Below are 27,596 nucleotides of genomic sequence, written 5' to 3' on the forward strand. Positions count from 1 at the left end.
TTCATCTTTCTCTCTCTCTCTCTCTCTTCGTCTTTGTGTTGGGAGAGACCCGGCTCCTCCTTGGCTGTCCAGGCTAGTGGGTTCATTGTTCTGCTTTTCCTTCTGAGATGGAGGTGAGAAGTGCTTTTGCATATTAGAGTGGCTTTGTCAGTGGCCCCCCTTCCTGGATGACCGACAGTTCTTTTGTCAGTAGATGACTGACAGTTCTTTTGTCACAGCTAACTGCCATGCGGTTTCTGAAGTTTTAACAAAACCAGCTTTTTCCACATATCTACACAGGGTGACCCCATAAAGTCCATGAAATATTCTCGACTGAGTCCATTCTTTAAACAGAAACTTTGCGATCTCTTCAGTCCCCCATTCTATGCTTTTTCTTTCCATAAAGCATTACTCGACGAGAGAGCAAAGGCTAAAGTCTCCCATAAGTGAAGCTGTTCCCCGGATGTTACGTTTTAAAACCCCAGAACTGTACCCCTTACTGCGTGTCACAGTTCCCTTCTACAGAGTCAAGACATCAGTGAAAATGGCTTCTTAACGCATGGTTGGGTTCCACTCCACGTGACGTTACAAAAAACACCGCGCACATCGCACCGTACAGCATTGACAGGTGGTAACACATTACAAAAATAACAACAGCGCACATCGCGCAATGCAGAGTGTGAAACTCTAACCAGAATATTACAATACACTTGCTTACAGAACTTTGGTACATTACAAGTTTTAGCAGGGAGAAACCATCATCAACATAAATCAATTACACCTCTCCGGGTCGATCTAACATCCTTTGCCACTGCGCTCGGAGCATCTGGCTCCGTCGCCTGCAGCTGGTGTAAAACAAGTAGCCTACAAGCAACAATTGTATGATAACTAATGCATGGGAACAGACGCGGATCCAGGGAGGAATCTCGAAACACAGAGCGATGTTCCACCACGGTAGCCAGACAATCCCCCACTTCTACTGTCTTTTGCTCTAAAGTGTAAAAATGTTTCTGGGAGAGCTCGATGGCCTTTATTAACTCAGTAAGGTGTTCCAGCAGAAAATGAATCGGGTACCCGAAATGCTCCACATAGTCCTGGAGATGCGTGAATGTGTTGTTACACAGTGAGGTGAATGGTCGATGGTTCGGGGATGGGAGTAATTTGCTCTTGTGCCACTTGAACCTCAGCCTTGGGTTTGAAACAAAAGCTGCTGTCGCTCACCGGACGCCACATGTCCTGGCTGTACCGGTAGAGGAGCGCACTTGTGGTGACACAGTATGTCCTCCTCCCCACGTATGCTACCTGTGGAGATACATGATCTAATGTCATCACTTCCATGGTGCAATTGCTAGGTTCTGCGCCTGCAGAAGCCAACCCACATTCTGATCGGGCAAATGCAGTCAAGTGTTGGGGACACCGTATTACATGTGCACCCCGGCTCTGACATCCGCAGAGGTCAGTGCCCGTCATAGCATGCTCTCACTTTATGACATATGGCAGGACCGCTTTAAAACGAACATGGACTCCTCCACAAATGACCCCGATATTCTCAACCCTGTATACCGATGCTGGCTTGGGTGACCCGCCCATTACCGGCATCCTTACTACAATTCCCATTACTGTATGGTTGGACCGCCCGCAATCTACAGGAACAGGGTAGGCTTAAGAGGCTAAACGAAGCTGGCACGGGCTCAATGAATTGCTATACGGGTGCAGCGCAGCGAGATGCTTGTTGTTTAACAATGAAGGGATGCGACCTTGCCTCAGGTCCTCCAGGTTACTGCGGCCCTCGCCCAGCAACCATGCTCCATACAACACACGCACCTCATTCCGTGTAGTCTGCTCCGAGGCGTTCCTGTCCTCCCGTATCAAATCATTAATAGTTTTAGCGTGCCTCTCCAGCTCCGCAATGACCTCCTTTAAATGAACAGTCATTGCCTGGTACTCATGAAGCTCTGAACCCACCACTGTGTTCTCTTCCCCTAGAATCTTATGCAGTTGGTTCTTTAACCCAGTGATCTGCATCTGGAGTTGTATGTCATCCATACTATTAGCAACACCCGTTCCTGTACTGAACACTGTGACTACATCGTTCCAGGTCCCTCTTCTCTGCCTCCCGGACCCCACACTATTCCCAACATTCCGTTCATAAAGCTGTTTTTTTAATCTACATTTCCATAGTCCAGTTCATAAAATTCCTGAAACATCACTTTTAACAGAGCTTCATAAAGCTTCTCCATCTTCGGGCACCACACAGGCAGGTGGACCTCAGTCAGGTTCAGGATCACGGATGTCACGGAGTAGTGCACGTTCTGAAACAAAACTTTGTCAGTAGGGATTAACACCAACCCATTCCCCGGACCCCTGGTGGAAGTGGGACATCTTTCTATTACTGTGTGTATTGGCGGGGTTGTGGGTAGGGGTTTCTTAATGTGTGCTCTTAGTTCGGTGGCGTTAATTGGGAGTGGGGAGTGTGGGACCACGCACCCGTGTGGGCTAGAATCCCATCCCATCCCTTCCCCTTCATCTTGCCATTGCCTGGGGAAGGCGATCGATATGCCTGCGGGACAAGTACTCTCTGATCCCCACATACAAACATAAATTCCTTGTTCGGATTCCCACCATTTGTCCCAACACACTTTTACTCCTCCCCGTGTCGCCGCGATGGTGCGGTACGTATCATTACCGAGTCTTTCCCAGTCCGATTCTTGGTCCCATGCGTCCTTGCTGAGTTTTCTGAGCCACCACCATCTTCCCAGGGGAATGTTCCCGTTGCAAGTCAAACATACACGTTTTCCCTCTGTAACACTGACTCGGGCAGCGATGATCCGCATCCGGGGGCATGGAACTGAGGCCTCCCCATAGGTAAAACCTTCCTGGCTGGAGTAGCGGGTAGAACTAGATCCCAGCCACCCTGGCCATCTTCCCTCGTGAGCGTAAACGGCGAGTTCTTCCATGTCTCGGGGGCCACCCCCGGCGGTTACGATGGGTGCTCTCCCTCTTGAACACCCGTAAATGAGGGATTCTTCCACGTCTCCTCGGTCACTGCTGCTCATCCTTATCAGGGCGAGCAGGAACAGGATTCTTCTCATGGTGACCTCTTTCTTGTAGGGGCACATAAAACAGATTGTCGAGCCCTGAGAAAGTTCTCTGGTTTGACAAAGGTGACTGAGTTCCAAATTTGGGTTCATAGTCCTTAATTGACTGGCTGTCTTATTCAGTTCCTTGTGGACTGATTCCTGCTTTTAACTTTATCTCATAGCCGTTTTGCTTGTCATCTTGCCGGTGCTTCCTTAATAGCTATACCGGTAGATTCTTCTTACTCCTGGGTGTTACCAGGCCAGTGTTTCTTTTACCAGCTGCACAGGTAGATTCTTTTCCTTACCCCAGTTAACTAATACATATATACTTATCATTACACAGATAAATCTTACACTATTCTAAACTTATTCACTTAAACATACTTAAATTCATATTGCTAAACATCCTTAAATTCACATCGCTATATATGTACATCTGCCACCCGTCTCCGGGTGGCCTTCTCTTTTTCTTCTTCTCCCGCTGGGTGCCCAGCGAGGTAGGTGATGGATCGGTCTGCACCGTCTAACCCTAAGTACACTGACCGAACATGGGTTTGAGTCCCACACTATCGGGGGAACGTCCCCTCCGTTGCTGCAGCACACCGCTCCTTTGGGGGTGGTTGCCTGGTTCGTTTCTTCCCCTGGGGGTTCTGCCTGGCTGAAGGCTACGGGCTGGGGACTCTCACTTGGTGGCTGTTCCACCATGCTATCTCTTCTGGGGGTACCTTGTCGCCCGAGGCTACCGGCTGGGTATCCCTGCTCGCAGGCTGGTCTCTGACCTTAGGTGCCCTTTTGCGGCTGGTCCCTCTCCAGGGGCTGAATCATTCAAATTGAAGCGCTGGTGACCACGGTGTCTTTGGCCGTGGTGTGCAGGGAGTCCTTCTTAAGGCTCCGGCTCCTGGAGGTGCATCCGAGTCCCAAATGATTGGTGGGATAGCTCCTCCAGTAACACAGTCCACCGCCCCTCTAGGTGCAGTCTGTGGGTCTGCCACGTCCCTTGTGGGAATTCCACAGTCGGGGGTTGTTGGCTGGGGGTCCCTGTCTTTAGTGCGGTTTACAGTTTTTGGCTGACCCTTACGTTTAGCGGCTGCCCCTGGGTTGAAAAGTTTGCACTGATTTATGTGGAACCACTTTGTTCGGCAGGGCAATTTTATGGCATAGACCATGGGGCTTGCCTTGTCGACAATGTGGTACGGTCCCATGTACAGTGCCTCAAAGACCCCATCTCTAGCGTAGTTCCTTACCTGGTCCCTTATCTCCCACTCGTGCTGCTTGTGGGGTTCTAGCAGCAGTCGGTTGCTCCGATGCTGTTTTCCCATTTTGTTAGCAGCCTGCCGTGAATCTGTTTAAGGTGTTCAAACAGATTCCTGACAAAGCTATTCCGCGTTCGCTTCCCTAAGCTGACCTTCCGTGAGTACCGGGGCTAACACATGGATGGAGGTTCGCATGGCTCTGCCGGTCATGAGCTTGTACGGGGAGTACCCCGTGCTCTTTGACTGGCTGGCCCGGATCCCCATGAGGACTAGTGGTAGGACCTCTACCCACCCCTTGGGTGAGTCCCCTGTCTCTTTGCGCAGCTTTTCTTTGATGGTACGGTTTAAACGCTCCACAGGTCCGGATGACTGCGGGTTGTGGGCGACATGCCATTTCCCTTTGATGCCGAGTACCTTAAGGGTCTCCTGCATCACCTTCCCGGTGAAGTGACTCCCTTGGTCGGACTCCACGTATTGTGGTAGTCTCCATCGAGAGAACACTTCTCTGACCAGGATCCTAGCTGTTCCCAGGGCAGTGGCTGTTCGGCATGGGAAGGCTTCCACCCATGTAGTGAATACATCCACCAATACTAGGCAATACTTGTAACCTCCCTGGGCAGTGGGTAGGGGCCCGATTTAATCGATTTGGATCGACTGCCAGGGTCCCTCTACCCTCCTGATATGTCCCATAGACACCTTTCTTTTCTGGGGGTCGGGGTTGTTGGCCGCGCACACCAGACAGCTAGCACAGAACTCGCGGACGTCTTCCCTGAGTCCTGGCCACCATCCTGCCTGTTTCATTCGTTGCCAAGTGGTCTCAGGTCCGGGGTGTCCTGCTCCTGGACCCTCGTGGGCCAGCTGGAGGAATTCTCTCAGGTGTTGTTGCGGTACTACACATTGCTCCCTCCTGAACAGCATGCCTTCTTTAATGGCAATTGCTGCGCTGCCGTACGGGCCATCTATCCTTTCCCCTTTAGCTAGCGTGTTCAGGACAGTTTTGAGGACGGGGTCTTGGGTCTGGACCATTTTTAGGTCTGGGGACAAAGCTATCCCTGCCTTCCCTGCTGTCGCCATCCTGCCCCTGACTGCTGCTATGAGTCCTGAGTTGTACGGATCCCAAAACTTGCCCATGCGGGCCCCCTGCTTGGCTAACATGTCAGCCTGCTGGTTTCTCTCGCTACGGGATTCTGTGGTGGAATGTGCCTTCACCTTATGTATGTAGATATTCCCTTCCTCTTCTACGGCTTTCATGATCTTTTCCAGTAGGGGCTTAATTGCCAGGGGTCTCCCGTCTGCGGATGTGTATCCGCGGCGGGACCAGATAGCCAGGTACTCCGTACACGAATTGCATGTGAGCATACTGTCTGAGCAAATCGTTTATGGGATAGGGAATTTTTCGGAATGTGTGACTACATACGCCACCGCAGACAGTTCAGCGTGCTGGGCGCTCGTAGTACTGGGGAGTTTAATTGCCAGGGCAATGCCTGCCTCGGAGTCATAAACTCCACAGCCTGTGAGTCGTTCGCCCGCAGATACCATGCTTGAACCATCCACATAGATCACTCGGTCTGTGGGGTGTAACTCAGCCCGAAAGCCTATGTTAATTTTCCATACCCCTTCTATCGAACACCGGTGGGCTGTCCCTGGATAAATCATGTTGGCTGCGAGTCTTGGCTCGCAGAGACCCTTTACTCGTAGGTCCATTTGAGAGAGGAGCAGGGTTCAGCGAGCAATGCGGGCACTGCTCACTGTCCCGTCCTTAATTCTTCCATCCAGGAGCATTTGGGTGGGCATATGGTGGGTAAGGAGTGTGTTAGGGGACCTCCCTGTGAAGATCAGTGATCTTTTCACAGCCCAGTGAGTGGCTAGGAGGTGCCTCTCACAGTTGGAGTATCCCTTTTCTACATCTGTGAGTATCCTGGAGGAATAGATCACTGGTCTCAGCCGGCCATGCTGCTCTTGGAGCAGTACTGCACTCAGGCTGTCTCCACTGGCTGCTACCTCCAGGAAAAACTCTTTACCCCTCATCTATGGCCCCTAGAGCTGGCGCGGTCTGCAGGTCTTTCTTGAGTTGGATAAATGTTGCCTCGCAACCTCCGTCCCAATCCCACTCCATTCCCTTGTGTAGGAGTCGGGGCAGAGGGGCTGCTGTGGCTGCATAATCCTCAATGAAATCTCTGCAGTACCCGGTTAGCCCTAGAAAAGATCTTACTCCTGTCACTGTGTTGGGGGCAGGTAACTTCTGCATTGTTTCCCATCTAGCTTTGTCTGGCTCTCTCCCCAGCATGCACAGCCAGTCCCAGGAATTTTACTTCCTTCAGGCCAATCTGTGCCTTCTTGGAGTTTACTTTAAATCCCTCTTCTTTCAGCAGCTCAGCCAGCAGTGGGCCATGCTCCTCCCCCTCATCGGTGAACAGGAGCAGGTCGTCCACATACTGTACTAATTGCTGGGGTCTGCTGGAACTCTTTAAACAGTTGGCCATGCACTGATGGAAAATACTGGGGCTGTTGTGGAAGCCCTGAGTGAGACAGTTCCAAGTATATTGCTGTCCTTTAAAGGTAAAAGCAAACTTGTACTGACCTTCCCTTCTTAAAGGTATGGACCAGAACCCGTTGGAAATATCCAGCACCGTGAAGGTGGTCGTGGAGGCTGGGATATTTCCAATGAGGTCGGTGACAGCAGCAACGGTGGGTGCACAGACGGGGATGTTACGGTTGAGTACTCGATAGTCCACCGCGGTTCTCCAGGAGTTGTCCAGTTTCTTAACCGGCCACAATGGAGAGTTCACATGGGTAGCTGTTGGTCTCAATACCCCCTGTTTAACCAGCGAACCCAAGGCTGTTTCCATGTCTGCCTCCGCCTCCCTGGGGAAGTTGTACTGTTTCTGTGGTCGGGTCATGGGGTCCCCATCTATGCTAACCTCGACCCCGTTTATTCTCTCACAGTTGTGTTTGTGAGTGGCAAAAGCTGCAAGGTTTTTCCTCACATATTCTTGGTATTCTATTGGGGTGTTACTGACCAGTGATTCAAGGTCGTAACCCTCCTTTGGTTTTATGGTGCACACCGTCCCTTTTCCCTCTTTTCCCGGGATAACCACCACCTCACTCTCCTGTCCTGTACAGACTGACCCCCAAAGACAGTGGTTTCTTAAATCCACCAGGATCCCATGGCCGAGGATGAAGTCAGCCCCCAGGATCCCTCTCCCTTCCTACTCCCACTTCATCAGGACACAAGTCCACTTAGTGTGGAGTGTACCTAAATAAATGGAGAGCGGAACAGAGAATGAGCCAGTCTGTTCAGTGCCTGTGAAACCCACCAAGCTGTAGGGGATCCCGTTAGACAGAGGTGAGGCGGCGGGGTTAGCTGCATAGACAAGGGTGCTTGAGGCACCGGTGTCCAGCAGGTAAGTCCCTTTCACCTTTTCCACTTCCATCTGTACGGTCGGTCTCCCCCACGCATCAGGTGGACAGGCTGTGCCTGTCCTAGTCACGGTTTTGGTTGGGAGGGGGCAGATGGGATTTCGGTACCGGTGGCGGTGGCTACCTTTCCAGGGCCATTAACATGGCTCGGAGTGCAGTTAAAAAGGTCTCAAATGAGTGGGAGGGACTGGCTCATCTATCTCGGTCTTTTGGGCAGGGGCTGGAGAATTCTTTCCTGCGCTATTTTTCCAAGGATTTTTACAATCCTTCTCCAGTGCCCACTCATTCCGCACCCAAAGCAGGTACGTTTTGTATCTGAGGAGTTGCCTCCCTCGTAGCACCATTCCCTTTTTTCTTGGTTAGGTCGGATTTCGTGAACCCTTCCCTTTTGTGGGTGCTCTTCTGTCCCTCTGCCGTTTCTGTAAGCTAGGGTCAGTTGCCGAAGCACTCCCTGTTCTGTGGCTTTGGGATCTCTGGGGTCGAACTAGGCCTCAGCCTTGGTTCTTATTCTGGGTAAACTGTTAGCTACTAGACTTCGGAGCCAGTGTGCTAATTCGTCCGGGTTTATGTGATCTCTGTCTATGTCCCCACTGCAGGCGCTTTTGTACACCGGCCACAGTCGGTCTGCGAAAGCCCTGTGGGGTTTTTCCTGTGAGCTGCACCGTTTTCTCTACTCTAGAGAAGGGACTCCTGTCATTGCAGCCCATAGCTTCTAAAATGCCTTTCTGGACGGCAGCAAGTGTTTTCTGTCCTCTTTTGCTCTTAGTAGAGATGCATTGGTACAGTTTGCTGTCTAGGGATAGGAGAAGCATCTTTGCCATTTCTGCATCATCGCACCCATTAATATCTCCTGCCTGTTCCACTTCCACAATGTGAACCGAAGGGTCTCCCTTTGGAGTTAGCTTTCCCAGGTGGCTTATCATAGCCCTAAACTGGTGGGGAGTGTGGGGGACCACAAATTGACTTTCCAGGGGTCCTTGTCTCCCGCCAAGGGTGGGCAGGCCAAACTTCTGTTGCCGGACCGGGCACATTGGCCCTGGTTCTGGCTCTCCCTGTTCTCTCTCGCCTCCCTCTCCTCCCTGCTGCCAAGCCGAGCTGAAACTCAGTGCCACAGGTGGTGATGGTTTAATATCCCTATCCGGCCCCGCAACTGATTTGCCGCAACTGATTTGCCCCTCCTGCTGCTGCACCAGTGTAGTCACCGGTGCCAGGTAATGGCCAGGTAGTTTCTTCCTTCTCTTCCAGGTTTACCTGGGGCGTACCCGGGCTTATTAGGCATACCATGCCTTTTGCCTTGGACAGAGCAACTTTTAATTTGTTGCTGGCAGGGACCGTGGTCTCCCGATTCAAACCCATTAGTGCTAGCTACTATATACGCTGCTTGCACATCTTTTAATCTTTCCTGGAGCTCTTTTACTTGTAGGGTGAGGCGAGTGCTTTCCTCCCTCAGTGACTTTTCATTACTTGTGGCCTCGGTAACCTGACATTGAAAACAGTCCTGACTGTTTTTAAACCTTTCCATTCTTTGGTCCTTTCCTGTTTTAGCTTACGGAGTTCTCCCGATAATCTTTCTTCTGACATAACCCTTTCCTGATAGTTCTCTGCGCATTCCCATAACTCTGCCTGCAATGTTTCATTCATTCTGTCTAGCAGTTAGACCTGTCGCTGTAGACAGACCAACCAAATTGCTTTCTCTACTGCTTCTTTGTGATCTTTACTTGCTGTCCACTGGGCTGCAGCGTCAGCCGGACACTCAGCGCGCAATAGACTAAGCACCCATTCCTTAGTTACATTCACTTTCTTATACACATAGGAGGAAATCCTCTCTGTCATTTTGGTTCTTTGCCCCAAACCAGCACTCTCTACATCACACCCCGTGTACCAGAGTCCTGCCGCGGTCGCCATTTTGTATGGGGGTGGTGTGGGATGTGTGGTGGTCTCTATGAGGGGGTCAGGTTCCCTTCTGACCAACTTGAGAGGTTTCGGATCGCTCCCCCTCCCTTGGGTTCTGTCCTCTGGGTTTATTTGGGGGGTTTGACAAAAATGCAGAAGACACTGGTTTGATGCAAAGAACTTTGGTTTTATTACAGTCAAAGTAATACAGGCTTATTACTCGAGTAAGAAAATACACGGCCAAACTTACAATCACACTAATAAAGAACGACAAGGAAAGCTACAAGGTCAAACTTATAATCACTCTAATAAAGTACCATACACTACACATTCAAAGGGGGTTGCAGTAAAATTATACCTCCCACCTCCCAATGCCTAATTCTAGCTAGGTTAGACTCCAGGGCAGGGACTTATGCTCACCAATCCTTTTGATAGTTAATGGTAGATGGTGGTGATCTTCCTTCCTTCAGGACTTCGAGGCTGGAGAAGTTAGTTTTACAACTGTCACGTTGATTTCTCTCCTTGTCTTGATGAGGTAGTAGCGACCACCTCTCTCCCCCACTCTCTCTCTTCATCTTCTCCTCTCTCTCTCTCTCTCTCTCTCTCTCTGTCTTCGACTTTGAGTTGGGAGAGACCCGGCTCCTCCTTGGCTGTCCAGGCTAGTGGGTTCATTGTTCTGCTTTTCCTTCTGAGATGGAGGTGAGAAGTGCTTTTGCATATTAGAGTGGCTTTGTCAGTGGCCCCCCTTCCTGGATGACTGACAGTTCTTTTGTCACAGCTAATTGCCATGCGGTCTCTGGAGTTTTAACAAAACCAGCTTTTTCACATGTCTGCGCAAGGTGACCCCATAAAGTCCATGAAATATTCTCGACTGAGTCCATTCTTTAAACAGAAACTTTGCGATCTCTTCAGGTTCCCTCATCTAAATCATATATATATTGTGCCCAAGCACTGATCCCTGTGATACTCCACTAGTCACTGCCCGCCGCCTCGAAAACGACCCGTTTATTCCTACTCTCATTTTCCTGTCAGTTAACCATAACCCTAATTCTACATGCTTTAATTTTTCACACTTTCCTCTTATGTGGGACTTTATCAAAGGTCTTCTGAAAAATCCAAATACACAATGTCTACTGGTTCTCCCTTATCTATTCTATCAGTTACATTCTCAAAAAACTTCAGTTGGTTTGTCAAACATGATTTTTCTTTATAAATCCATGTTGACTTTGTTTAATCCCATTGATATTATCTAAATGTGCCGTTATCACATCCTTTATAATAGACTCTAGCATTTTCCCTAAGGGGTAGGCCATTTAGGACTGAGATGAGGAGAAACTTCTTCACTCAGAGTTGTTAACCTGTGGAATTCCCTGCCGCAGAGAATTGTTGATGCCAGTTCATTGGATATATTCAAGAGGGAGTTAGATATGGCCCTTACGGCTAAAGGGATCAAGGGGTATGGAGAGAAAGCAGGAAAGGGGTACTGAGCGAATGATCAGCCATGATCTTATCGAATGGTGGTGCAGGCTCGAAGGGCTGAATGGCCTACTCCTGCACCTATTTTCTATGTTTCTATGTTACTGATGTTAGGCTAACCGGTCTGTAGTTTCCTGTTTTCTCTCTCCCTCCTTTTTAAATAGTGCGGTTACATTTGCCACCCTCCAATCTGCAGGAACTGTTCCATAATCTGTATAATTTTGGAAGATGACAACCAATGCATCTACTATTTCCATGGCTACCTCTTTTAGTACTCTGGGATGCAGATCATCAGTCCTTGGGGATTTATCGGCCTTCAGGCGTTTCTGCAGCCGCAACCGGGACTCCAGGATGGTATGTTGCCTCCCTGGTGCAAGGGTCAAGGATGTCTCGGAGCGGGTGCAGGACATTCTAAAAAGGGAGGGAGAACAGCCAGTTGTCGTGGTGCACATTGGTACCAACGACATAGGTAAAAAAAAGGGATGAGGTCCTACGAAACGAATTTAAGGAGCTAGGAGCTAAATTTAAAAAGTAGGACCTCAAAAGTAGTAATCTCGGGATTGCTACCAGTGCCACGTGATAGTCAGAGTAGGAATCGCAGGATAGCGCAGATGAATACGTGGCTTGAGCAGTGGTGCAACAGGGAGGGATTCAAATTCCTGGGGCATTGGAACCGGTTCTGGGGGAGGTGGGACCAGTACAAAGCAGACGGTCTGCACCTGGGCAGGACCGGAACCAATGTCCTAGGGGGAGTGTTTGCTAGTGCTGTTGGGGAGGATTTAAACTGATATGGCAGGGGGATGGGAACCAATGCAGGGAGACAGAGGGAAACAAAAAGGAGGCAAAAGCAAAAGACAGAAAGGAGATGAGGAAAAGTGGAGGGCAGAGAAACCCAAGGCAAAGAACAAAAAGGGCCACTGTACAGCAAAATTCTAAAAGGACAAAGGGTGTTAAAAGAACAAGCCTGAAGGCTTTGTGTCTTAATGCAAGGAGTATCCGCAATAAAGTGGATGAATTAACTGTGCAAATAGATGTTAACAAATATGATGTGATTGGGATTACGGAGACGTGGCTCCAGGATGATCAGGGCTGGGAACTCAACATCCAGGGGTATTCAACATTCAGGAAAGATAGAATAAAAGGAAAAGGAGGTGGGGTAGCATTGCTGGTTAAGGAGCAAATTAAGGCAATAGTTCGGAAGGACATTAGCTTGGATGATGTGGAATCTATATGGGTAGAGCTGCAGAATACCAAAGGACAAAAAACGTTAGTGGGAGTTGTGTACAGACCTCCAAACAGTAGTAGTGATGTTGGGGAGGGCAACAAACATGAAATTAGGGGTGCGTGCAATAAAGGTGCAGCAGTTATAATGGGTGACTTTAATATGCACATAGATTGGGTTAACCAAACTGGAAGCAATACGGTAGAGGAGGATTTCCTGGAGTGCATAAGGGATGGTTTTTTAGACCAATATGTCGAGGTACCAACTAGGGGGGGAGGCCATCTTAGACTGGGTGTTGTGTAATGAGAGAGGCTTAATTAGCAATCTCGTTGTGCGAGGCCCCTTGGGGAAGAGTGACCATAATATGGTGGAATTCTGCATTAGGATGGAGAATGAAACAGTTAATTCAGAGACCATGGTCCAGAACTTAAAGAAGGGTAACTTTGAAGGTATGAGGCGTGAATTGGCTAGGATAGATTGGCGAATGATTGGGGTTGACTGTGGATGGGCAATGGCAGACATTTAGAGACCACATAGATGAACTACAACAATTGTACATTCCTGTCTGTCGTAAAAATAAAAAAGGAAAGGTGGCTCAACCGTGGCTATCAAGGGAAATCAGGGATAGCATTAAAGCCAAGGAAGTGGCATACAAATTGGCCAGAAATAGCAGCGAACCGGGGACTGGGAGAAATTTAGAACTCAGCAGAGGAGGACAAAGGGTTTGATTAGGGCAGGGAAAATGGAGTACGAGAAGAAGCTTGCAGGGAACATTAAGACGGATTGCAAAAGTTTCTATAGATATGTAAAGAGAAAAAGGTTTGTAAAGACAAACGTAGGTCCCCTGCAGTCAGAATCAGGGGAAGTCATAACGGGGAACAAAGAAATGGCAGACCAATTGAACAAGTACTTTGGTTCGGTATTCACTGAGGAGGACACAAACAACCTTCCGGATATAAAAGGGGTCGGAGGGTCTAGTAAGGAGGAGGAACTGAGGGAAATCCTTATTAGTCGGGAAATTGTGTTGGGGAAATTGATGGGATTGAAGGCCGATAAATCCCCAGGGCCTGATGGACTGCATCTACTTAAGGAGGTGGCCTTGGAAATAGTGGATGCATTGACAGTCATTTTCCAACATTCCATTGACTCTGGATCAGTTCCTATGGAGTGGAGGGTAGCCAATGTAACCCCACTTTTTAAAAAAGGAGGGAGAGAGAAAACAGGGAATTACAGACCGGTCAGCCTGACATCGGTAGTGGGTAAAATGATGGAATCAATTATTAAGGATGTCATCGCAGTGCATTTGGAAAGAGGTAATATGATAGGTCCAAGTCAGCATGGATTTGTGAAAGGGAAATCATGCTTGACAAATCTTCTGGAATTTTTTGAGGATGTTTCCAGTAGAGTGGACAAGGGAGAACCAGTTGATGTGGTATATTTGGACTTTCAGAAGGCTTTCGACAAGGTCCCACACAAGAGATTAATGTGCAAAGTTAAAGCACATGGGATTGGGGGTAGTGTGCTGACATGGATTGAGAACTGGTTGTCAGACAGGAAGCAAAGAGTAGGAGTAAATGGGGACTTTTCAGAATGGCAGGCAGTGACTAGTGGGGTACCGCAAGGTTCTGTGCTGGGGCTCCAGCTGTTTACACTGTACATTAATGATTTAGACGAGGGGATTAAATGTAGTATCTCCAAATTTGCGGATGACACTAAGTTGGGTGGCAGTGTGAGCTGCAAGGAGGATTCTATGAGGCTGCAGAGCGACTTGGATAGGTTAGGTGAGTGGGCAAATGCATGGCAGATGAAGTATAATGTGGATAAATGTGAGGTTATCCACTTTGGTGGTAAAAACAGAGAGACAGACTATTATCTGAATGGTGACAGATTAGGAAAAGGGCAGGTGCAAAGAGACCTGGGTGTCATGGTACATCAGTCATTGAAGGTTGGCATGCAGGTACAGCAGGCGGTTAAGAAAGCAAATGGCATGTTGGCCTTCATAGCGAGGGGATTTGAGTACAAGGGCAGGGAGGTGTTGCTACAATTGTACAGGGCCTTGGTGAGGCCACACCTGGAGTATTGTGTACAGTTTTGGTCTCCTAACCTGAGGAAGGACATTCTTGCTATTGAGGGAGTGCAGCGAAGGTTCACCAGACTGATTTCCGGGATGGCGGGACTGACATATCAAGAAAGACTGGATCAACTGGGCTTGTATTCACTGGAGTTCAGAAGAATGAGAGGGGACCTCATAGAAACGTTTAAAATTCTGACGGGGTTAGACAGGTTAGATGCAGGAAGAATGTTCCCAATGTTGGTGAAGTCCAGAACCAGGGGACACAGTCTAAGGATAAGGGGGAAGCCATTTAGGACCGAGATGAGGAGGAATTTCTTCACCCAGAGAGTGGTGAACCTGTGGAATTCTCTACCACAGAAAGTTGTTGAGGCCAATTCACTAAATATATTCAAAAAGGAGTTAGATGAAGTCCTTACTACTAGGGGAATCAAGGGGTATGGTGAGAAAGCAGGAATGGGGTACTGAAGTTGCATGTTCAGCCATGAACTCATTGAATGGCGGTGCAGGCTAGAAGGGCCGAATGGCCTACTCCTGCACCTATTTTCTATGTTTCTATGTTTCAGTCCCATTAGTTTCTCCAGCACTATCGTACTAATACCTGTTGCTCACTAGACCCTTGGTTGCCTAGAATTTCTGGAACGTTATTTGTGTCCTCTTCTGGGAAGACAGAACCGAAGTATTTCTTTAATTGTTCTGCCATTTCAAATTCTCCCGTTTCTATCTGTAAAGGACCTACATTTGTCTTCACTAATCTTTTTCTTTTTACGTACTTGTAGAAACTTTTGCAATCGGTTTTTATGTTCCTTGCAAGTTTACTCTCATACTCTATTTTTCCCTTCTTAATCAATCTCTTGGTCCTTTTTTGCTGAATTCTAAACTGCTCCCGGTTCTCAGGCTTGCTACTTTTTCTGGCAACTTTGTATAACTCCTTTTTTTGGATCTAATACTATCCTTAATTTCTTTTGTTAGCCATGGTTGGGCCACTTTTCCTTTTGTGTTTTTACGCCAGAAAGGAATGTATAACTGTTGCAATTCATGCATTTGTTCCTTAAATGTTAGCCATTGCCTATCCACCATCATGCTTTTTAATGAATCTTCCCAATCTATCATAGTCAATTCATTCCTCATACCTTCATAGTTTCCTTGGTTCAGATTTAGGACCGTAGTTTCGGATTGGGATTGGACTACTTCACTTTCCATCTTAATAAAGAAGTCAATCATATTATGCTCACTCTTCCATAAAGGACCCCGCCCAACAAGACTGTTAATTAACCCCTTCTCATTACACAATACCCAATCTAGGAAGGCCTGTTCCTTAGTAGGCTCCTCAACATACTGGTCTAAAAAACCATCTCGTGCACACTCGAGGAATTCATCTGCCACAGTATTGCTAATTTGTTTTGGCCAGTATATATGTAGACTAAAGTCACCTACGATTAGTATAGTACCCTTGTTAGATGCATCTCTAATTTCCCGTTTGATGCTGTCCCCTACGCTACAACTATTGTTTGGAGGCCTATAGACAACTCCAACCAATGTTTTTTGCCGCTTGGTGCTCCTTAGCTCCAACCAGACTGATTCTACATCTTTGATTTTCTGAGCCAATATCCTTTCTCACTATTGCTCTGATTTCATCCTTTACTAACAACGCCACACCACCCCCTCTTCCTTTTTGCCTGTCCTTCCTAATTATCGAATATCCTTGGATATTCAGTTCCCAACCCTGGTCACCCTGCAACAATGTCTCCGTAATTGCAACTATATCGTATCCGTTTACTACTATTTGCGCTGTTAATTCATCTACCTTATTACAGATGCTTCGTGCATTCAGATACAATACTTTTAAATTTGTCTTTTTAACATTATTGGACATCTTAACATTATTTTGTACTATAACCCTAATTGTCTTATCGCTATTTTGTCTTACTTGGACCCTATTTGTTAGTGCACTCTTTTTTGTTTGTATGTTCTCTGTCCCTTCTTGACATCATCTGGTTATCCTTAGCACAATCACTATCCTGCATTGCTTCCTTTTCTTTTCTCTTTAGAAACATAGAAACATAGAAAATAGGTGCAGGAGTAGGCCATTCAGCCCTTCTAGCCTGCACCGCCATTCAATGAGTTCATGGCTGAACATTCAACTTCAGTACCCCATTCCTGCTTTCTCGCCATACCCCTTGATCCCCCTAGTAGTAAGGACCTCATCTAACTCCTTTTTGAATATATTTAGTGAATTGGCCTCAACAACTTTCTGTGGTTTAGCATTCTAGATTGCTCTCTACTGCGACCATCCTCCACACTCCCCCCTTATTTAGTTTAAAGCCCTGTCTACCTCCCTAGTTATTCGGTTCGCTAGAACTCTGGTTCCAGCATAGTCCAGGTGTAATCTGTCCCCATGGAACAGCGCTCTCTTTCCCGAGTATTGGTGCCAGTGCCCCACAAATCGAAACCCACTTCTCCCACACCAACCTATGAGCCATGCATTCATCTCCCTGATTCTATTGACCCTTTGCCAATTTGCTCGTGGCTCAGGTAATAATGCAGAGATTATTACCTTTGTAGTTCTGCTTTTCAATTTAGTCCCTAGCTGTTCAAACCCTTTCTTAATCCTACCTATTGTCATTGGTACCCACGTGTACCCATGATAACTGGATCCTCCCCCTCTCCAAGTTCTTCTCCAGCCCGGAGGAGATGTCCTTTACACTGGCACCGGGTAGGCAACACAGCCTTCGGGACGCACGCTCTCGGCTGCAGAGAACCCTATCTATACTGTCCCCTACTACAACCACCTGCCTCTTTACTCCCCCCACTTGAATGACTTTCTACACCACAGTACTAGATCTAAGTCTAGTCTTTACGGTAGAGGACACTAGCAATATTCCAACAGTGGATAGCCAAGGGGCTATGGGGGGGAGGAACTTAACACAATCACAATCACTAAGGAGGTGGTACTCAGTAAGATAATGCGACTAAAGGCAGATAAATCCCCTGGACCTGATGGCTTGCATCCTAGGGTCTTAAGAGAAGTAGTGGCAAGGATTGTGGATGCATTGGTTGTAATTTACCAAAATTACCTGGATTCTGGGGAGGTCCCAGTAGATTGGAAAACTGCAAATGTAACGCCCCTATTTAAAAAAGCAGGAAACTACAGACCAGTTAGCCTAACATCTGTGGTTGGGAAAATGTTGGCGTCCATTATTAAAGAAGCAGTAAAAGCAAAATTCGGTCAGGCAGAGTCAGCATGGATTCATGAAGGAGAAGTCATGTTTGACAAATTTGCTGGAGTCCTTCGAGGATGTAACGAACAGGGTGGATAAAGGGGAACCAGTGGATGTGGTGTATTTGGACTTCCAGACGGTATGTGATATGGTGCCACATAAAAGGTTACTGCACAAGATAAAAGTTCACAGGGTTGGGGGTAATATATTCGCATGGATAGAGAATTGGCTAACTAACAGAAAACAGAGAGTCTGGATAAATGGTTCATTCTCTGGTTGGAAACCAGTAACGAGTGGGGTGCCGCAAGAATCAGTACTGGGACCTCAACTATTTACAATCTATATTAACGACTTGGAAGAAGGGACTGAGTGTAACGTAGCCAAGTTTGCTGACGCTACAAAGATGGGAGGAAAAGCAATGTGTGAGGAGGACACACAAAATCTGCAACAAGATATAGACAGGCTAAGTGAGTGGGCAAACATTTGGCAGATGGAGTATAAAGTTGGAAAGTGTGAGGTCATGCACTTTGGCAAAAAAAAAATCAAAGAGCAAGTTATTATTTAAATGGAGAAAGATTTCAAAGTGCTGCAGTACAGCGGGACCTGGGGGTACTTGTGCATGAAACGCAAAAGGATAGTATGCAGGTACAGCAAGTGATCAGGAAAGCCAATGGTATCTTGGCCTTTATTGCAAAAGGGATGGAGTATAAAAGCAGGGAAGTCTTGCTACAGCTATATAAGGTATTGGTGAGGCCACACCTGGAATACTGCGTGCAGTTTTGGTTTCCATATTTACGAAAGGATATACTTGCTTTGGAGGCAGTTCAGAGAAGGTTCACTAGGTTGATTCCGGGGATGAGGGGTTGACTTATGAGGTAAGGTTGAGTAGGTTGGGATTCAGAAGAATGAGAGGTGATCTCATCGAAACATATAAGATTATGAGGGGTTTGCTGGCTTTTAAAAGCTTCCCAGTCTTCTGTCCTCCCACTTGTTTTGGCCACTTTGTATGCCCTTGCTTTTAATTGGATACCATCCTTTATTTCTTTAGTTAGCCACAGATGGCTATCTTTTCTCTCACATCCTTTCCTCCTCACTGGAATATATTTTTCTTGAGAGTTGTGAAATATCTCCTTAAATGTTCATCAACCATCCTACACTTTAATCTATTTTCCCAGTCCACTTTACCCAACTCTGCCCTCATACCTTCATAGTATCCTTTATTTAAGCTTAGTACGTTGATCCAACTTTCTCATCCTCCATCTGAATTTGAAATTCAATCATGCTATGATCACTCATTACGAGGGGATCCTTTACTAGGAGATTGTTTATTAATCCTGTCTCATTACACAGGACCAGATCTAAGATAGCCTGCCCCCTGGTTGGTTCCGTTACATACTGCTCAAGGAACCCGTCCCTTATGCACGCTATGAGCTCCTCCTCAAGGCTACCCTGACCAATTTGATTTGTCCAATCAATATGGAGGTTAAAATCACCCATGATTATTGCTGTTCCCTTTTTCCAAGCCCCCACTATTTCCTGGTTTATACTCCGACCAACAGAGTTGCTACTTGTGAGGGGGCCTATAGACTACGCCCACCAGTGACTTTTCTCCTGTATTGTTCCTTATCTCCACCCAAACTATTTCAACACCTTATCATTTGAGCCAGTATCGTTTCTTACTATTGCAGTGATTCCATCCTTTATCAATAGAGCTACCCCACCTCCTTTTCCTTTCTGTCTGTCCTTCTGGATTGTCAAGTACCCCTGAATATTTAATTCCCAGTCCTGGTCACCTTGCAACCATGTCTCTGTAATGAATACTTACAATATTGCTAACATCTGCACACAGTGTCAACACCACATGTAAGTAATTTGTCTCTCTATGTAAATTTTAATTATATACAATGCAATCAAATAACTGTAGAATGTCAGAATACTATGTTAAAATTAATTATCAGACTGTGCACCAGATTGTGCCAGGAATGTTGTGCAACTATTGTGCAAATATTTGGTTCAATTTGCGCCGTGAATTCATTTATTTTATTACAAATGCTACGTACATTTAGACAAAGTGTCTTTTAAGTTTGTTTTTTTACCCTTTTTTCCTGCTTGTTTCCTCTCCTCTTCAAACTCACTTTCTTTATTTCTGCTTTCTAATTCCAGCTTTACCTCCCTCCCTACTGAATCTATTTTCAGGTACCCATTCCCCTGCCAAGTTAGTTTAAACCCTCCCCAACAGCGCTCGCAAATCCCCTCGTGAGGATATTGGTCCCGGCTCTGTTGAGGTGCAACCCGTCCGGCTTGTACAGGTCCCACCTTCCCCCAGAAGCGGCCCCAATGCCTCAGGAAACTAAAGCCCTCCCGCCTGCACCATCTCTCCAGCCACGTATTCATCTGCTCTATCCTCCTATTTCTGTACTCACTAGCTCGTGGCACTGGGAGTAATCCGGAGATTACTACCTTTTGAGGACCTGCTTTTTAATCTCTCTCCTAGCTCCCTAAACTTTCCTGCAGGACCTCATCCTTCTTCGTACCTATGTCATTGGTGCCGATGTGGACCACGACCTCTGGCTGTTCACCCTCTCCTCCCAGAATGTCCTGCAGCCGCTCAGTGATATCCTTGACCCTGGCACCAGGGAGGCAACATACCATCCTGGAGTCACGTCTGCGGCCGTAGAAACGCCTGTCTGCTCCCCTGACTATTGAATCCCCTACCACTATAGCTCTTCCATTCTTCTTCCTCCCCCGCCCCTTGCAGCTGAGCCACTTGGCTCTGGCTGCACTCCCCAGAGCCACCATCGCCCCCACCGATACTCAGAACAGAGTACCGGTTGGAGAGCGAGATGGACTCTGGATTGTTACACTACCTGCCTAGTCCTCCTCTTCTGTCCAGGGGTCATCCAATCCCACTCTGCCTGCACACTCTTAAGCTGTGTGGTGACCGCCTCTAGAAACGTGCTATCCACGTTGCTCTCAGTCTCACGGATGCACCGCAGTAAGCCCAGCTGCCGCTCAAGCTCCAAAACACGGAGCTCGAGCTAGTGCAGCTGGAGACACCTCCTGCACACATGGTCGTCCCGGCTGCACGAAGCATCCGGGACTTTCCACATCTCACAGGATGTGCAATCCACCGGCCTGAGCTGCCCTGCCATCCCTCTAGTTATACTCGCAGCTATCGAGTAGAACCAAACTTTAAACCTTAGCACAACACACCCACCCGCCACTCGGCAATCAGCCGATTTAATTAACTGGCTCTTCTTAGATAATAAAGATCACATATATTTACTGGCACATCCTACTTACAACAATGGCAAAGATTTCCTACGGGAAAGAAAAATACTCACCAATCCACCAGCCAATCACTTACCCGCTTTGCTGTGATGTCACACTTTGATTTTGACTTTTTAAAAACTTTTTGTCCCTACACCTCACGAACTGCTGCCGCCCTTATTATGAGCCTCGACCTCCTGCGCTTGTGGCTGCTCACAAACTGCTGCCGCCCTTTTTATGGGCCTTGACCTCCCGCTCCTTTGGCTCCCTGCTCGGTCTGGTTCAGAGAAGGTTCACTAGGTTGATTCCGAGATGAGGGGTTGACTTATGAGGAAAGGTTGAGTAGGTTGGGCCTCTACTCATTGGAGTTCAGAAGAATGAGTTGTGATCTTATCGAAACATATAAGATAAGGAGGGGGCTTGACAAAGTGGATGCAGAGAAGATATTTCCACTCATAGGGGAACCTAAAACTAGGCATCGTCTCGGAATAAGGGACCGCCCATTTAAAACTGAGATGAGGAGGAATTTCTTCTCTGAGGGTTGTAAATCTGTGGAATTCTCTGCCCCTGACAGCTGTAGAGGCTGGGTCATTGAATATATTTAAGGCAGAGATAGATAGAGAGATTTTTGAGCGTTAAGGGAGTAAAGGGTTATGGGGAGCGGGCAGGGAACTGGAACTGAGTCCATGATCAGATCAGCTATGATCGTATTAAATGGCGGAGCAGGCTCGAGGGTCCAAATGGCCTACTCCTGCTCCTATTTCTTATGTTCTTATGTAGGATGTGTATAACTATTATCTAAAGAGTCCGTCGAGTGAGTTTGCCCAGTAATATAGGGCCCAAGTTTCGGGGGACATGGACGCCTGTTTTTCGCGCCAGAAAGTGCGCCTATAAAAAACTTACCTATTCTCCGGCTCACTGCAGGCCCTTTGCAGCTGGGCGCGGCGCAGCACGAGCTGTGGGGTGCGCAGCCAGGTCCCTGCGCTGAAAACAGTGCCGGGACCTCTGCATATGCGCGCTACAGTGGGCGTGCATGTGCAGTAGCTCCAGGAACCCAAAACTGTGGGAGGGGCCTGAAGCACGCAGCTCCTAGCCCTGGCCGAATGGCCTCACTGGGGCTGTGTGAATAAGGCTCCTCCCAACCGACCCGACCCGCCCACCGCTCTCTGCCTCCGCCCCCCCACCGGGGACCCGATCTCCGCTACCCCCCCCCCCCCCTCCTCGGCGACTCTCCCCGGACCTCCGCGACTCTCCCCCCACCCTCCCGGACCTCCACGACCCCCCCCCCCCCTCTCCCGAGACCCGACGCCACCTACCTGTAAATCCAGCCTAGTCTTGGGCCCGGCCGTTCAGCCTCCTTCTCTCCCTCCCCCCCTCCCCCTTTCCCTCCCACCCCCTCCCTCCTCTCACCTTCCCTCCCTCCATCCTCTCACTCCCTCCATTCTCTCTCCCTTCTCCTCCTCGCCCACCCTTCTCCTCCACCCACCTTCTCCTCCACCCACCTTCTCCTCCATCCTCCTCTCCTCCCGCCCCCCTCCCCCACCCCCTCCTCCTCTCCCAACCCCCCCCCACCACCCCACTCTTTCCCCACCCCCCCTCCCCCACCACCCACCCCCATCTCCTCCCCTCCTCCCCCCCACCCCCCTCTCCTACTCCCCTTCCTCCTCTTCCCCCCACCCCCCCTCCTCCTCTTCCCCCCACCCCCCCCTCCTCCTCCCCCCACCCCCCCCTCCTCCTCTTCCCCCCACCCCCCCCTCCTCCTCTTACCCCCACCCCCCCTCCTCCTCTTCCCCCCCACCCCCTCTCCCCCCACCTCCTCCCCATCCCGCACCTCCTCCCCCACCCCTATCCCCCCCACCACCCCACCCCCTTATCCTTCTCCCCCTCCCCTTCTCCCCCCCCCCCACCCCCCTAGACCCGACGCCACCTACCTGTAAATCCACCCTGGTCTTGGGCCCGGCCGTACAGCCTCCTTCTCTCCCTCCCCACCCCCCCTCTCCCTCCCTCCCCACCCACCCTCTCTCTCCCTCCCTCCCTCCATCCTCTCTCCCTTCTCCTCCTCCCCCCCGCTTCTCCTCCACCCACCTTCTCCTCGCCCCTCCTCTCCTCCCACCCCCCACCCTCCTTCTCCTTCTCCTCCTCACCCCCACCCTCCTCCTCCTCCTCCTCCTCCTCCTCCTCCTCCTCCTCCTCCTCCTCCTCCTCCCCACCCTCCTCCTCCTCCCCACCCTCCTCCTCCTCCCCACCCTCCTCCTCCTCCTCCTCCCCCCACTCCGCCCCCCACCCCCTCTCCTCCTCCACCAACCCCCTCCCCCAGCACACCACCCCCCTCCTTCCCCACCCACTTCCTCCCTTCTCCCCCTCCTCCCTTCTCCCCCACCCCCTTCTCCCCCACCCCCCTTCTCCCCACCCCCCTTCTCCCCCACCCCCTTCTCCCCCACCCCCTTCTCCCCCACCCCCCTTCTCCCCCACCCCCCTTCTCCCCCACCCCCCTTCTCCCCCACCCCCCTTCTCCCCCCACCCCCCTTCTCCCCCACACCCCCTTCTCCCCCACCCCCTTCTCCCCCACCCCCCTTCTCTACCCCACCCCCCTCTCCTTCTTCCCCTCCCCCCTCCTCCTCCTCCCTCCCCTCCTCCCCCACCCCTCCTCCTCCTCCCCCACCCACCCCACCCCCCACCTCCTCCCCATCCCCCACCTCCTCCCTCACCCCACTACCCCACCCCCTCCTCCTCCCCCACCCCTCACCTCACCCCCCTGTACCTCCTTCCTCCCCCCTTCTCCCCCTCCCTCGCTGTCAGAAACACAGACACTGACAGACAGGGAGTGAGAGACACACAGACAGAGAGATAGAGACACTGACAGAGACACACTGGGGGGGCTGTCCCAGCACGCTGTTGGAGGGCTCCCAGTGCTGCAGTTGGGAAGTAGAAAATGTTTTATTTATTGATTTTTTTAAAAAAAATTATTTTTTATTAATTTTTTTGGATTGATTTATTGGTTGATTTATTGATGTATTTATCATTTATTATTGATGATGGCTCTTTATTTGTAAAACTGAATTGTTTAATGTTTGTAAACTTCCCTTTTTAATCCCCCCCCCTCCATTCCCTGCGCCTAATTTGTAACCTATGCCTGATTTTCTAAAGTGTAGACAAGGTTTTTTCGAACGTACAAAAATCTTCACTTACTCCATTCTAAGTTAGTTTGGAGTAAGTTTTCACTGACTAAACTTTGAAAACAGGCGGACACGCTCCCTTTTGAAAAAAAAATTCTGTTCCAAAGTGAAACTGTTCTAACTGACTAGAACTGGAGCAAACTAAATGCCGAAAATTCAAATTTCTAAGATACTCCATTCTAAACCAGTTGCTCCAAAAAAACAGGAGCAACTCAGGCCGAAACTTGGCCCCATTATTTCTCAAACCTGTGTAATGGTGTTAAGACTTAATAAAATTATATATAGATTTTTATGGAACAAGTGAACAAATATAGAAACACATTTCATAGATTTAGTCATACACATTTCAAATGATTTGTCATAAATATTCTTTGTTTTCCACAAGGTGATGATTTGTCGGGAAAGTTTAGACGGTCTGTTCAGCATTGGTCAGAAGATGAAGTCTGTTCTTGGCTTGCAGCAGAAGAGCTACATGAATTAGTGGTTGTTTTCAAGTCTAACAACATTGATGGCCAAGAATTGTTGAATCTTACTAATGAAAATCTTGTGAATGATCTGAAAATTGGTAAGATTTTTTAAATAATAATAATTAAAATATTGTAGCGATTTAAATAAGATTTTTTAAATGTTGGATACAAATGGTTATTATGATACTGAAAGATAATTAAATATACACTATGTATACATAAATATATCATAATTGCCATTGGTTATTATGAATATCCACAGGGTGAAAACCCATATTTTAGCTAAAGCTAAGAGGGGAAAATAAACAATCGTCAGATAGTGAAAATTACAGACTAGGTTAACCCACACTGCTCTCAGTCTTTTGATGGATGCGGTTCAAGTGCTTAACCACTTTATTTGAAAAGATTGCAAACCAAATTTAGTTTTTGTCATAAAATGTTCATGTGAATATGCAAAAACATTTTTGTGTGGGTTTTTAAAATAATGCTGATTGGACAATGGCTATTTACATTTACACAAATCTTTAATCCAGAAAATTGTCCCCAGGCACTTTACAGAAATTTTTGTGGGGGAGTTATGAAAGGCAACCCAAAATTTGGCGAGATTGGTTTTCAGGAGGCTTTTAAAGGTGAAGAGAGAAGTAAAGGTCGAGGAGTCCAGGGAGGGAATTCCAGAGCGTAGGATCAGCTGAAGGCTCTACCATCAGTCATGAAGCAGAGGACTTGCAGAGGTAGGGTTGTGGCCATGTTGGGACTTACAAATGGGGATGAGGAATTTTACATTTGATGTATAGGGACTTGAAGTCAGAAAAGGCCTGTGATGGCAGGGTGATAAATGAGCAGAATTTAGTGTCGTAAAGGATGTGGATGGCCGAATTTTGAAATAAGTTGGAATGCAGGTGCCTGATCAGTAAGGAGTTGGGAAAATCAAGTGCAAAGATGCAAAATCTGGATGAGCATTTCAGTGGCTGTAGAACAAGAGGTAGGGGCAGTGACGAGTGATGTTGAGAAGGCTGAAATAGCAGTTTTGGTGACGGATAAAATATGGAGTTTGAAACTCCATTCTGAGTTGTACAGGATACTGAGATTTCTTAGTTTGGTTCAGCCCGGGTCGGGAGAAAAGGAGAATGGCCTGTAATTTGCGGTCAGTAGTGAAGCAAATGCATTCACCACTGTTCCCAAAGTAACTTTAGCGCAAAGATCTTGCGATCTCTGTGGCGAGAAGTTTAGCTTTTCAGGTGTTCAGTTGAGATCAGTGTAAGTTAATGGGGAATCCCTAATGCAAGCTACTGTGACGTCAACAAGCTGTCTAAGCAGCTAATCACAATGCAGAATTCTCACAAACCAGGAAGTGATTAAGCTCCTTTTAGTCTAATTTTTTTTAAATGTCATAGAGAGCAAAACAAAGATTAGGGCTCTCATGAGGAAAAGGTAAATCTGAAATAAAGATGAATAAACTTTAAAAAAAATGTTTAGGTTTCTTAAATTGGAATTTTTATTAAAATGGAGAAATTTGACACTCCACAAAATTAAAGTTTGTTTTTCAGGGCCATAACATTTGATTAGCAGTCAATATGCTGTTAAAACCCCAGTTCCACCTAATTCAAAAGGGTCTAACTTTTAATGGGGTATTCAGTAGCAATATTACAGCACAGAAGCAGTTTTTGGATCTCAGAAAATATTGGAAAGTGTTGTTAACATACATAATCAAAGCTGAATCTGCCAATGGATGATTTCACTAAGGGGCAGCTAACAATAGAACATTGGAAAAATCTGAAGGTTACTGTGGGAGTGGGAGGAGAAGCCATTGACAGATGTGCTGATTACAGTGGGACATACAGGAGTGGAATCATGAGGGCAGTCTGAACAGACTAGAGGAGAAGCAGTGGGAGAGGATGGAGTGGTTGACTATGTTGAATTTTATAGTCACAGAGGATGTTATTGGTGATTTTGACTAAGATAGTCTTGGTGCTCTGGGATAACCGGTGTAATGTAGGCTGTGATGGGTGAGGCAGAGAGAAGTCGTGAATTCATTGATGAGTAGCTTGAGTCCGAAGTGGCATGGGGAGATGAGAACAAAGGGGGAAACAAAGAATATTGTCAGGAGTTGGCTAAAATGGAGAAATTACTTGGACCAGTAACAGAGAACTATAATCATAGTGAGGTTCGTAACGTAGGGTCTTGATGATAAGGGGAGGCAGCAGATCCAGAGGCCAAAAAATCCAGGTCTGCTTAATGGGTAAATTGAATTTAAAATCATTATCCGAGCTCACAAATCCTGGCAGTCTATCTCTGTAACCTTTGCAAGCCTTACCTCTCCTGCTGCAAAATGCATGCGTTATTGTGCTCAGTGATTGAAACCATTAGTAATTCAAAGCTGTCTGGTGGCCAGAAGTAGTAGTTGTAAGAGGAAGCAATGATCCAGCAGTGATTATTCAGATTCCTGCAGTACCTTGGTACTTTGTCTGCTCAATCAGCTTCAGCATTCTTGAGTTTGTGATAAAACTCTTCATTCCTGAAAGGTTTGGGGTCAGATACTGATCTTGGTGTCACCAAGAAGTATCAGCCCACTGGACACCTACTCTGTTATATGGTGAGACCAAGAGCATGCTCAACTGATTTACCTGCTCTCCTGCTGAATTGGTTTTCTTATGTTTGTGGCATGTTTGGAAAAGTGTGAACCACTACATAATGCAGAAATGGCATATGGGAGCAGGTCAAGCACCAAGGTGTGGTGAAACAAATGCCTATGTGAGCGATGGCAGTGCAGAAACCACATCTTTTGAGAACAGTGCCTATAAATTGCTGTTAGGTAAGTATCCAACAGGTGCAGCAGCCAACAGCTGCGTGCAAAGTCCAAGTTGACATCTGAAGGATACAGAGCAACCAGAATGATGGATTGGATTGTGAGGCTAAATTATGTAAATTAGGCATGTTCAAATCAGAAGCAAGCTTGGGTCCAAGATGAGAATTGGGAACGGAGACAGGAATAAACTTAAAACTGTAGGTTAAACTCAGCTCAGTAATGCATGTTTGGAGGCAGATGGGCTACAGGCAGGAATGGCGGC

At 47.8% G+C, this 27,596-nt stretch overlaps 1 protein-coding gene across 5 annotated transcripts in view; it reads left to right on the top strand.

Annotated features, from left to right (window-relative positions):
* The window catches only part of wdsub1 (WD repeat, sterile alpha motif and U-box domain containing 1), a 111,015-nt gene that overhangs the window by 74,950 nt on the left and 8,469 nt on the right, over nucleotides 1-27,596 (top strand). For all 5 annotated transcript variants that reach the window (XM_070875594.1, XM_070875592.1, XM_070875596.1 and 2 more), the window contains exon 9: nucleotides 24,447-24,626. In XM_070875594.1, coding sequence (XP_070731695.1) covers nucleotides 24,447-24,626 — 180 coding nt within the window. The remainder of the gene's footprint in view (nucleotides 1-24,446; nucleotides 24,627-27,596) is intronic.

Source organism: Pristiophorus japonicus, chromosome 3 (genome assembly GCF_044704955.1).
Source record: "Pristiophorus japonicus isolate sPriJap1 chromosome 3, sPriJap1.hap1, whole genome shotgun sequence".
Taxonomy (NCBI): Eukaryota; Metazoa; Chordata; class Chondrichthyes; family Pristiophoridae; genus Pristiophorus; species Pristiophorus japonicus.